Below are 13081 nucleotides of genomic sequence, written 5' to 3' on the forward strand. Positions count from 1 at the left end.
CGTTTAATAATTATCATTCCATTTTTTTATCCACAAAAAGGGGAACTACTCTACTTGACTAATGATATTGACAACACATCAACGTAAAAATTAACAAAACTTTATTACTATTTTCTGCATTAGGTCAATTTTAATACTAGATTTAGATCTCTAGATCTAGCGTAGCTTTAAAAAATGACAGTTGACGTCGCAAATAAAACATTTACATTGCCATCTGGACCTGCAACTCTATGTTTTGATAAAGAAGAGTTTATGAAGGTAGACTAGGCTAGATCTTAAATTTTAAATTTTGTAATTTGTAAATTAATTCAATACTAAATTAAATTCATGTAAATTAAACTTAAACATTTGGGTAATCTATCGTTTTAGGTATGTATAATCGCCCGCGACTAGTAATGTGAAAAACAGGTGACTCCTTAAATTTTAATAATTATTTCACATTTTGAGGAGGATTTATGTTTTGAAAAATACAAAAATGTTCCTTGTTTCATTTATTATTTTTATGTACCTGTTTTTAAACAATTGAATTAAAACTTTTCAGTAATAAATGAAAACTGGTGATGTTTCCAACAGATGCAACCATGCTCATTTACTATAACATCCATCTTGTTTTGTTTTTTTTTAATTGTAAACTTATAGCGCAAGATTCAGGGTAAGCCACTCTAACTTACAGATGGCCGCTTTTTATATAGCAAATCCTGCTCGCAAACACTGCTGTTTAAAGTTAATTTCTTGCCTTTATTGATATATTTAGCCATTGATTTAGGTTTATTATTCATTTATCTATAATATTTGACACAAATATATCACAATATACTATATACTTCTATTAAAGTAAAGCCTTGACAATGAGGTAACTTTTTCGTACATTACTAGCCGCGGGCGATTTTACGTACCTAAAACGATTGATTACCAACATTTGTGATCAGTCATGTCATAGATTTTAGATCTATACTCTATAGGCCTATGACTGTATTGTATGAATAAATGAGCATAGAGTTTAACTAGAATAATAAATAGAACATTGTAGGGTATAGCAGGACACTAGGCACTATACTATTATAATTATTTATTAACTATTTACTATTTGGCCTCAGTGGGTACCCTACGCTCTCAAAAACACCTTTAAAACTGCTAATCTACTTCTGAAGTAACAGCCACTGCTGTTCTTTGATAATAGAGAAGCAAAGGATTCATCTTATAATCTTATGTAATTTATACCCTACTTGGCCCAACAGTAGAGATAGCACGTTATGTCATATATAACCATCATGGTCCAGCAGGGAGGAGATTAAGAGGAGACCAAAAGACTGAAGGCCCTATGTAGACCTATAATTGTGTAAAATGTTGACTGGGTCCAAAGGGTATCATTTAAAATTTAAAGTGGGTGTACACAGCTTAAACTTAAACTATTTTGGGATTAGAAACAAATCATTTTTATCATGGAGTTAGGTTAAACTAGAAGTTATTACTTAATCCCCATCGTCCGGCTCTGTGTGCCCAAAATGCTGATATTTGGGGTATGGCTAAGAATACAAAATTTAAACTAAATTTAATAGCCTTTTTTATGACTTTTATATTGTAGTATTGTAATATTTTTAATATTAGAAAATACTTGAATTAGTAGAAATCTTTAAAAATGTACGGGTGCTAAAAAGTGTGGTGCATGGTGCCCTGCTTTTGCTTGATTAAATCACGCATCTCACAAAATGTACTAACTTTGCATTCTTATTTTTTTAGAAAGACTTTGAAGTTGACAAGTTCATTATGGATTGTAAAAAAAAGGTTCCACTTGAAACCTTACGTGACGACCTAGATCTATATTTAAAAGTCATCAGAAGTGCAATGATTGAACTCATTAATAAAGATTATGCTGATTTTGTAAACTTATCAACTAACTTGGTAATCATTATTAATCATTATTAAAAACAGTCTTAAAAAAAAGTACCGGGTAGTTAAGTAATTTTTTATCTGTAGATTAAGGCTGTTTTGTTTAGTCTGTCTTAAAAGTGCTTTTGTTTGACAGGTTGGAATGGATAAAGCTATAACAAATTTAACAACCCCACTTGGTCAGCTTAAAGAAGAAGTTTTGGTAAGTTTTGTGTGGTGTTTAAATGTTGATTAAAACTAGATTTTAGTATTGTATCAAATAAAATCACAATCAGTTTTTCAAATTCTTTTTAGAGTGTCCAAACAGCAATGGATGAAGCCATCAAAGGTGTACAAGAGAAGATCAGACAACAGCAGGAAATACAGAGAAAAAAGGTTTTTACCAAATATTTTATGTTTTTCTGATAAAAGAAAAAAAATGTTTGAAATGTTTTATTCTTAAAAATGTATTTGATTGAATGTATTACATTTTTTTAGGCTGTGCTACAAAGGTTAATGAACATAACAGCTTCTGTAGAAAAAATAGAAAAACTGCTTGGAATAAAACAAGGCACAGATACAGACACTCCTGGGTATAAAGATTTGTTTTTTTTTTTACTTAAATTTTATTTGATAGAGATAGGTTTATTGAAATCTTTATTCATTTAGGTTGTTATTTACCTGAATGCAATTTTTTAGTTAAACACAAAGACATACTAGTTACAAATATTTAATTATTACCCTATCAAGTGAACTGACTGGACCATTGATAGAACGTGTTGCAACAGAATTTAACAAACTTCAGTTTTATGTTACAAGAAGCAAAGGACTGCCACTGGTAGATAAAGTTAAACCTGTGAGTACATTGTCTAAACATTCAATTTTACTGTTAAGCCAAGACCTTTAAATATATTTCTGCACTAAATTCTACTGTTCTTGAACTATTATAATAATTTAATTGCCATTAAAAGAATTGCAATAATTTTTTTAGCGCATAGCAGCAATAACGACTACTCTACAATTCAGTCTTGAGGGCTCATTCTTGTCTGGGCTTGAGACAGAAAATGCTGGAATGTTGCGGCAGTGTCTAAGAACATATGCACTCATAGATAAAACTCATGATGCTGAGAGTTTATTTCAAGAGCATATTGTTCATCCTTATATGGAAGAAGTAAGTTTACTGATCTCACATTTTTTAAAAGCAAGATTATCCAAATACCAGGGATTTTAGTTTAGAAGAAAAGTAAATTTACATAATTCTTTACTAATTTTTGTGTGAAAAAAAAACATAATAATTTGTTTACAATTTTGAACCTGTGATAATGAGCTAGGTGGTACCTCATGTTTAATATTTTGTTTTAAAAACTAGAACTGATTACTCCCCCACCCCAAAGTACAACTACCCTTTTGAGTTCCTTTGTTTTACAGGTAATTAGTGAAGAATTTTTGAGACATCACAACAAAGATATATCAGTAATGTTTGATCATATAGTGGCTTTCTTCCCTGAAAAATGTTCCATCCTCACTGGCATTACAACAGGGACCAGGCAAGTGTATCTTGAATCAGTTTCAGCTTTGTTTTATTTATAATTGTAGCTTTTACCTACAACTCTTAATTGTATCAACTGATATCTGTGTTTCAGTGGAGACATTGTTAGGGGATATGACTTTATAGTGAACGCTGTATTGCCTGAAGTGGTCAAGAATCTAGAACTCAAGACACCATCTATATTTGCACCAGGAAATCCTGATGTTTTCCACAAAGTAAAACTTATTTGTGTGTTGTTATATGACGCCTGTTTTTAGAATTTATTTAGAAATGTTTTTATCATACTGGCACTTACTCAACTGCATTTAACTCCTTCTTATACATAGAAATACAATGCATGCATGAAGTTTCTGGATGATTTTGAGCAATGCTGTGGCTCTTTGGCCAGTGTGAAACGTCTCAGACAACATCCAAGTTATAGTTCACTTCTTGGAAAATGGAGTTTACCTGTCTATTTTCAGATTAGGTCTGTTTACCTTGGTTTTTCAAACTTGAACATATAAATATTAGTGGTAAATTAATGCGAAGATAGCAAACTTTGGTTGTAATTACTGAACATTGTTCTAAAAACTTCTATTAGGTTTCAAGACATTGCTGGATCCTTTGAAACCTCCTTAGCTACTGGTTTTAATAATGTTCAAGGTTTGTGATTGTCTCTTTTAAAAATGCAATAGTTTTTAAAATAGTAACACAATCATAGCTAAAATATTATGTTTGAATATTCAATGTGAGAGTGACAACACCTAACTCTGATGGTCAGTAATGAAAGCTAAGTAGGTAAAGGCAATTGTGCATTTTGTTATCTGAGATATTTGTTTTCGATCAGCGGCCTTAAAATAAAGATGAGGTCTATTAGTACTATTACTAAAAAATGTTTCTTTTGTTAAACATTTTTTGTTGGATTGTGCCAATGAAGTTGATCCCAGAATAAAAAATATTTTCTCTGTTCTAGGAGATTTTCACCTTCAGTCTTCCAATGCCCTGTGGACATGTTTGAATTGGTGCTGGAGAGAGGATATTTTCTTACCAGCTTTAACTCACAGGTACACACTTTGGTTAACTGGTGTCTTAGCTGCTGGCTCATGTCATATGTGTCGAAGTTGCTGCAGTATTTTGTGATTTGCGTCATAGCTAGTGAAGTTTTTTTTAAGTTGTTTATTCGCTAGTGCAGTGTTTTAATCTAATAATGTCATATCTAATGGAATTTTTTATCTTAATTTGTTCTTTTCAACAGATTTGTAAAACTAAATCTTCAACTACTTTCACGTTACAAAACATGGCTTAATGAAGTTTATCAAGAAGAGGTAAATAAAAATGCATTCAACTTCTGCTATAAATATTTGTTCTCCATTTCCCTTCTTACTAAATAATTTTAAGCTCACATTTTAAAGCACCAATTTTTAATTTTAACTTTAGTGATGGGAAAAACTTTCTTGATATGACAAATGTAATAAAACTAAACTAAACTTGCTATATTGATATGTAATAAAATTGTTCATGACCTTCACCCTAATACATATTGGGTCATACAAAAAGCCAACATACATTATAATTGTGTTTTGTCTTTCAGTTTGTCAGAAAAACTGAATCAGTTACAGAAACAAAGCCACGTTCCTCAACTCCTGACATCCTAAATAGTCCAACAACAACAACTGACATAATGACTCGGTCCATGTCACCAAAACCCACACATATGCAAGATTTAGTGCAAAGACCAGCCCTGACAACAGGCCAAGTGGTAGCTTTGATGGCAGATATGGATAAGTTGGTTGCCATGGTAAGATTATGTGCACTGGAATCAAACCATACCATATAAATTAAAAATTATAAAAATTTTAATTATTTCATGATTTATTTTCAGATTCCATTATTGTATGAAAATGAAATTAAGACAAAGCTTGTGTCTGTGGGACATGAAAACCCAGACTTGGTGAAAGGTAAGTTTTTTAGTTCTTTGGTCTTGTTGAATTGTGGAATTATGTAAGTAAATGTTTTTATGATTCCATTTAAAATAATTACAAAAACTTTTGATTTAAAAAAAAGTGTTTTAAACAATTATTCACAGTGATACTATCTGAAGAAATGAGTTCAGCTTGTGAATGTAGACCAAGGTTTTGGTCCATGGTCACTGAAGACATAATTAAGAGATGCAGTGTTTTCTTGAATCAGGTTAATGACATTCCTAGGCTCTACAGAAGAACTAACAAAGAGGTAAGCTACAGAAGTGACAATAAAACTAAGCATTTTAATTTTATTTTAGAAAGAAGTTTTCTTGAGGATATGATGGTCCATCTTATTATTTTTTTTACTATGGTTTTCGTTGCTAGTTGAAAAAAGCGGCGTGAAAACATAATGTATTGGATTTTATGACATTTTCACATCTCCTTATTAAATTATCTAATCCTTCAATTCCTTCAGCATAAACAAGTCATCAGTGTTAACTGTTTGAATATTTGTCTCACCAGGTTCCCACCAAACAGTCCACTTACCTGTCCAGTGTGATAAAACCCCTGACCCAGTTTTGTGCTGAGCATTCGAATGCGTTAAATCAGCAGCAGAAAGTGGAGTTCCTTGGTCATGTTTTCACCTCCCTTACCCAACAGTAAGTCAGTTTATGAGTCGGTCATGTTTTACCACCCCTCCCTGCAGTAAGTCAGTTCATGAGTTAGTCATGTTTTACCACCTCTCCCAGCTGTAAGTCAGTTTATTAATCAATTTTGTGCAGTGCTATTGTTTATTTAATGGAGAAAAAAAATAACTATGTTTAAATATTTAGATTTTCAGAAGTGACTTGTGAGGTTTTGACATCAACTAAAAAGATGGAAGAAAGTTTGAGACGGTTGAAAAAAGCAAGAGGAGGAGAGAAAGAAAAAGAAAAATCAGGTTTTAGTGACTCGGATAAAATCAGAACTCAGCTGATTATTGATATCAGAAGTTTCCATAAACAGGTACCTAATCATTACTAATTCTTAATTGCTTAATTTGTTAAAAATATGTTGTTGACCTGTTTTAATATAGACTTCTTTATAGTAGAAAATATATTTTATTGCAAGCAAATATACATTTTATTTTTAGATGGAAGACTTTGGAATTCAACCAGAAAATATTGAAGGCTACAGCAAGCTTTCCTCTTTAGCTGAAGATGCACAAGCTGACATCACTTCTTCTAGTTCTTGAACTGAACAGAATTGAATAATTGTTTTAAGAATGTTTTTTACTTAGTTTTTCTGTAAAAAAATGTTTTACACACCAACATGCAATCAAAGTTAAACCCAGATATAATGGTGGGTTGTATCAGTAATATTACTATGCACATTCATTCCTTGTTGTTAATATCTTAATGCTTTTCAAGTATCCCTTGATTTTCTCTGCCAGGGAAAAAGTTCCCTTTATTAAGTTTTGTATTTCATTTCACACTATAAGTTTTACATAGTTTAAAAAAAAACAACATTGCTATTACAAAACACTGTAAATATGTTAATATATTTATTAATGTATTATTGTTATACACTTCAAAATAATTAATATTTTCTAAATTGTAAATAATTTTTGCATTTTTAAACTTAATCTTCTTTATAATTAGCCTACATTAGATTAGTAATTAAACTATTAAAGTAAGTTAAAAAGAACAAAGATATCCTAGAAACTGTGGACTAGTGAATAAAAGTGGACGAGTACAATCTTGTTTTTTCCCTATTGATTTTCTTTAGTACTGCCAAAATAAACATTTCAAAAATTCTAATTTTAATGTGCCGATGTATCTTATGGCTTGGCTGAAAATTTAAAAAAAAAGCTATGAGGTTGTATTTAAAGTTCCATTTGGTCAAATGTGATTTGGTCAAATATGATGTGATATGGGCCATCTTTAAAAGCTATTAGTACCATGCCCAAAGCTGCAATTACAAATGTGATCCAATACATTTCTTTTATCTATTTATATTTTGTTTTTTTCTGTTGGGTTGCTTGCTGCTTCCATTTATGTATTAAACTGAAATGTGAATCATGCTCATGTATAATACAGTAAATGTCATTTTAATTTAGTAATTCAAAAACTTATGACAAATGTTTTCTGATTTAAAAAAAGTTATATTGTATTCAAAATGAGGGAAAGCTATAAAAATAAAGCTTAAAAAACAGGTTTTTCTTTTTCTTTTTTAAAACTTAACTAAAGATGTATGTACTTAATATAATCATATCATTATTTCTTTAGGTTCCTTGCCACCCTTCACTTTTCAAGCTCTGTCCTATCCTTTTAGCCTCCTCCATGTTTGCTTTGGTTGTCCTCTTTTCTCCTGAGGGTTCCGTTCCCAGACCTGTCTGGCTATGTTGTCAGTATCTTTTCTCAGCAAGTGACCAATTCAGCATCATTTTCTTTCTAGAATTTATACATAACATGGTAAACACTAATTTGATGAACACACAATAAATTTATATCCCAAATATTAAAACAAAGGGGGTCAGTGTGGTCGAGTCAATAAAGCTCATGGTTGCAAAACCGAAAAGTATCTAGTTCGAACCCTCAGACAGATGAGGCTCGTTAGCTGGTGACAGCCACTCTTCTAGGAGAGACAACTCCAAAATCAAACATCTGCTGCCTTGTAGTTTGTTCTTGGTTGGACAAAGGCTATGGAAGCAAATCCAAAAAGAAAAGCAGGCTGAAATCAGGGTCAATGGCCTCAATGATGCATAACCAGTTGACACATATACTTGTGTTGGAGGGGATGCCTTCCAACACTAAAATTAAGAACAAAGAAGAAAGAAAACAAAGTAAATATTTTAAAATTTTATATTAAAACAACTGAAAATTACCAGAAAGCAATATTTATGTAGCAGAAAACTTTATGAAAGTTTATTTTGCTTTCACATGTTTAACCATTTTAAAATGTCTAATTAATTTAATCCAGCTATTTATATATATATATATATATATATTTAAATGAATGGCAATATATTACTTGCAAGTAGGTAACTGCCACAAGACAAATGAACTCATATCATACCTTATTCATTATTGTCCAATTTTTATTTAATTTATCATTCTAAATATTCCCACAATCCAAAAAATATTTGAAACAAAAAAACGAATTTCTTATTTGATAAAATTAAACGGTAAATGTATAGGTTGCACATACTGCCTAAAAATATTTAAAACGTCCATCACCAAATTCATTTTTTCCTGAATAGAGTTAACCATGGATTATAAAAATCAAAATAAACCTATGTGCTCAATTCAAACATGAAAGCACCAACACGATAAATTTAATTTCTGTTAAGCAATCATTTGCAGTTTTCAAAACTTAACAAGTTTTCAAGCAGGAAGGCCCGGTACACTGAACATCTGTTTCTGTAATTGTTCAGCTGTTAGAGTTCCATGAATTCTTTCACAGTCTTTGTTGAATACAGAATAGGCACTTGGTCTATTATCTTTTGGGCCTGTTCTGGTATTGACATAAATAAACAACAAAACTGATATTGTAAAGAATACAGCACCAAATTGAAGTTCAACAAATAAGCCCCATAATGTAAGCCAAAGAAGGAATTTTAAAATCCTCAAAAGCCATTCAGTAGTAGAGGTCCTTTTGCTGAGTTCTGCCACAGAAACTATATCATCCACATCCTCAAGTTTGAATTTGCTTTTCTTTGATTCCAATTGGGCTTGTTTATCTGAATGTTCTAAAGAAATATTGCTGGGTTCTGGAGTAAGATCTTTTACCTGTAATTCAAAGTGAGTTGCAAAGAATTTATACCAAAGGACTCAAAAGAAATTTAATTTACTCAATTAATTTATTCTTTTAATTAAAAAAAGGCTCCTGTTGCTAAATTATAGTTTATGGTCTATGGAAATATTTATTCTACACTGCTTAAATGTGTTTCACACTTATAATATTTGCATATTAATAACAAAAGTAATTTAATTATACAATCAAGACTTTATATTAGGCTATAAATTTATAACTTGACTATGGGCCTAATTTTTAATAACAGTTTGTAAGTTTACATTTTTATCACAGAAAATGTAAAGAAAAATGGCAGTACTATGTCATGTGGTTTAAAAAAATTATTTTAAAAAAAAACAATTTTATCAGCAAAGTTTTGAGAACAAATTACTATAAAGTGGGGTTTTCGGAATATTGATCACAGATTCCCTGTACAGCCAATCAATGTTTGTCTTACAAAAGAGAAACTTCAGTTTATAACTTAGGTTTGATGAAATTAAATAAAAATTAATTAGAAATTAAACTAAAAAAATATATATTTACAAGTTCTCTGGATTTGCAACTTTTATAACACTGATTGTAAATATATTAAATTTCGGAATTATTTTCAAGCTTAAGTTATTTTTATTTTTTTATGGCTGCTCTGATGGCTAAATCTAAAAAAAAACGTTTTTTTTTATCCACGGGGGTCATCCATAATAAATGGTGTCACGATTTTTTTGATGATTATTACCTCCCCCCTCCCCTCCATCACACATCATCAGATAAAGCAAGACCCCCCCCCCCCCCCCCTAATTTGATGTGATACGTCAGCTTACAACCCCCCTCAAAATTGCAGTTGAATTTTTCTTAAAACAGCAATATTTTCCCCAAATCTTGTCTGAACTCTTGTTTGAAACAATTTTTAATAATTGATTAACCAATGGCAATAACCGTTGCTGTTGGCGTCTCAGTCTGTTGTTGATGAATATGTGTTGATGACTTGACTTAATGTTGTTTGTTACTGTTAGTGTGTGTTACACTACTACTAGATCTAGATCTAACTAACTTACAGTTTAATACAGTCATAGTAATACAGTGTCAGTACGCTGAGTACGGCGTGTTAGGCTAGAGCTTACGTAGTCTGTCTGCCTCGGGAAATAACCCAATAAGAAATAACAAATATGATTTAAATAAGCTACCTCCTTCCACCTAAATCTATGTGTCAAGTTATTTTTCAATTTAGAGATTAATGAGTTTTCAAACTGTTTTTCTTTTGCTTTCTTTGCTCTGTATTCTGCAAGTTTGGCTTCCATGTTGGTAAACATTAAATTTTTATATTTTTCTTCACACAAGAGGCCTACCAAAAATACAAAACATGGCCCTACATCCTCGGAAAAAGAAAGGTCCCAAAAAATGACGTCACGCTCTAGGAGAGGAAAAAAGCGTGGGGGGGGGGGGGGGGGGGGGGAATTGGTCATCGAACTTAGTGATGTGCGGAGTAACGGATAAAGGGGTGTGTGTTATTTTTTAAAATTTTCGTGACGACCTGTGATGATAAGAAGGGGTCGACAAATTGGTTAAAATTGTTGTCATTACAGATTACCGCTTAAAGAAAATTCCGTTAGGCCTATACTTCAGAGTTTCTTCCAGGCATCTTTTTTACCGCCCCCCCCCCCCCCGAACGAAATGAAATTTATATAATTTATATTTTTCGGGGGGGGGGCGGACACTAGTAAAAGTGTATGTTTACTATATAAATTCCATCTCGTTCGGGGGGGGGGGGAGGGGGTATGCCTGGAAGAAACTCTGCCCACTCTGAACAGTCCGTCTTCCTTTCACTAAGTGCTTCAGGTATCTTGAACCCAGATTCGTTTGAAGGCGTCCCTGGGTCAGTCTAGATCAGGGGTCTCCAAACTTTTCAGCCCGAGGGCCGCATTAACTATCAATTATCAGTTCGGGGGCCAGAGTTTCTTCAAGGCATCTCTTCGGGGTGGTGCCCCCCCACCCTGAAGAACTTCTAACCCCGCCCCCCTTCCCCCCCATAAGGAATTTTATTTATAAAAAAATATAAACAAATTTCAAGTGTCTCCCTCCCCCGAAGAAAAAAGTCTGAAAGAAACACTATCGGGGGACAACACACTCTATGGAGGTCATTTGCTTGCAATTCAATGACCTCCAGCTGCTGTTCATCTTTGTAACTGGCCACATTTGCATTATATGGGTTTTGAAATAGTCTCACTTCTGCATTTGAATCCAAGTCAGAAAACCGTTATTGAAACTGCACCTGGAGGTCTTGGATGATCTCGCATACAAATGACGTGGGGAACTCAGTGGTTGGTTTAGCCGTAAAGACCTTGCACTGCTGAAAGTGGGTCAAGTTGTCGGCCTGTACTTGTTCCAAAAATAAGACAAGTCTGGATCTAAAGGCCTTTAGGTGAACGTATAGATCAGATACTAGATTTCCCTCTCTTGTAGTTTGATGTTCAAAAAATTGTAATGACTAGTTATGTCTGCAGCAGAGACCAATTTATATACCTAATCTTCATCAGACATTAATGGCTGTGGCTTGCCTTTACTTTCCAGGAAGTCACCTATTTCTTTCCTTAACTTTAATACTCTGCTCAGAACTTTCTCGCAAATTAGCCATCTTACTGCTGTGAAATATGGCAAATCTTGCGATTCTGTGTTTGTAGCTTTCAACGTGTCTCTGAACTATCTATGGTTGGATATCCTCTCCCTTAACAGTGCCATATTTCTATGTAGGGAAGCCAGCTATTGTGTTATGTTCATGTCTTCATCCACACCTCTAATGAATACAAGAAGTTTAGAGGTGGAACAGCTGTCCAGCGACTCATCCATGGCAATTGAAAAATATCGAAACTCGCTTGCATTTCTCGCTATTTCAGTCACGATGTTTTCACCGATGGCTGCAACACGGTGGGCAATTTTATTTGCACCCAAAGGTACATTTTCAAATTGTTTTGAAATTTCTATGCAAAGTTCCTCAGCCACCTCTAACAAACATTTATTCAGTAGACAAAAAGATTGCCGCGGGCCGGATGAGAAGACCTCGCGGGCCGCATCCGGCCCGCGGGCCGTAGTTTGGAGACCCCTGGTCTAGATCGTATGAGTGCCTCACGTTAGGGAAAGTAAAAGAAGCTGGTCATATGTAGGCTTAACGACCACACTATTCATTCTACTGGTGTGGTGTGTGTCGTATTGGCCCGTCTATATGTGTGATGTGTGTCGTATTGGCCCAAGTCTACTGGTGTGGTGTGTTGGCCCAAGTCTACTGGTCTGGTGTGTGTCGTATTGGCCCAAGTACTGGTGTGATGTGTGTCGTATTGGCCCAAGTACTGGTGTGATGTGTGTCGTATTGGCCCAAGTACTGGTGTGATGTGTGTCGTATTGGCCCAAGTACTGGTGTGATGTGTGTCGTATTGGCCCAAGTACTGGTGTGATGTGTGTCGTATTGGCCCGCAGAGGCGTAGCGAGGGGGCTGGGCGGGGGGTGCGGACCGCACCGGGTGACACCATTTAGGGGGGTGACACCAAGGCAAAAAATAGCAAAATATATAGAGAAAAATTTTAGAGGGGGGGGGGGGGGGTTGCAAATCGAAAGTTTGAAAGTTTGTCCCCGGGAAGGGTCGCTACGCCTCTGGGGGTGGGGGGGGGGGGTGACACCATTAAGTGCCGCACCGGGTGACACCCGACCTCGTTACGCCACTGTTGGCCCGTCTACATATTTTTCGCAAGTCTAGGCTATAATTAAGTGTGTGGTTTGTGTGTAGCTACTCATGTTTGTACACGAGATGTCACGCGTGTCATATTTACCAAAGTTTACGGATGCACGATAGTTCATGTGTCATGTGTATCGAGATCCCCTTGAAGCGAAATAGTATATGTCATATTTACACACATCTGCAGCTGTTGCGATTGTTTGTCGTATTTATCCTAATTTGTGA

General features: G+C 34.1%; 2 protein-coding genes across 2 annotated transcripts; one reads left to right on the plus strand and one right to left on the minus strand.

Moving 5' to 3' along the window:
- Nucleotides 1-54: 54 nt before the first annotated feature.
- On the plus strand, nt 55-7584 carry LOC131941756 (conserved oligomeric Golgi complex subunit 2). Its single transcript, XM_059301233.1, has 19 exons — nt 55-258; nt 1741-1902; nt 2027-2092; nt 2185-2265; nt 2368-2462; nt 2620-2725; nt 2861-3040; nt 3298-3416; nt 3513-3633; nt 3745-3884; nt 3999-4060; nt 4371-4461; nt 4653-4722; nt 4989-5195; nt 5280-5355; nt 5484-5629; nt 5884-6020; nt 6195-6366; nt 6494-7584. The coding sequence occupies exons 1-19, from the start codon at nt 175-177 to the stop codon at nt 6593-6595; spliced, it is 2217 nt and encodes a 738-aa protein (XP_059157216.1). The 5' UTR covers nt 55-174; the 3' UTR covers nt 6596-7584.
- Nucleotides 7585-8349: 765 nt separating this feature from the next.
- On the minus strand, nt 8350-10505 carry LOC131941758 (uncharacterized). The gene is made up of 2 exons (XM_059301235.1): nt 10317-10505; nt 8350-9131 (listed from the first exon to the last, which is right to left on the minus strand). Exons 1-2 carry the CDS (start codon nt 10440-10442, stop codon nt 8727-8729), a joined length of 531 nt encoding a protein of 176 aa, XP_059157218.1. The 5' UTR covers nt 10443-10505; the 3' UTR covers nt 8350-8726.
- Between the last annotated feature and the right edge of the window lie 2576 nt (nt 10506-13081).

Source organism: Physella acuta, unplaced genomic scaffold (genome assembly GCF_028476545.2).
Source record: "Physella acuta isolate Inbredline_101_S28 unplaced genomic scaffold, ASM2847654v3 ptg000373l, whole genome shotgun sequence".
NCBI classification, from domain to species: Eukaryota; Metazoa; Mollusca; class Gastropoda; family Physidae; genus Physella; species Physella acuta.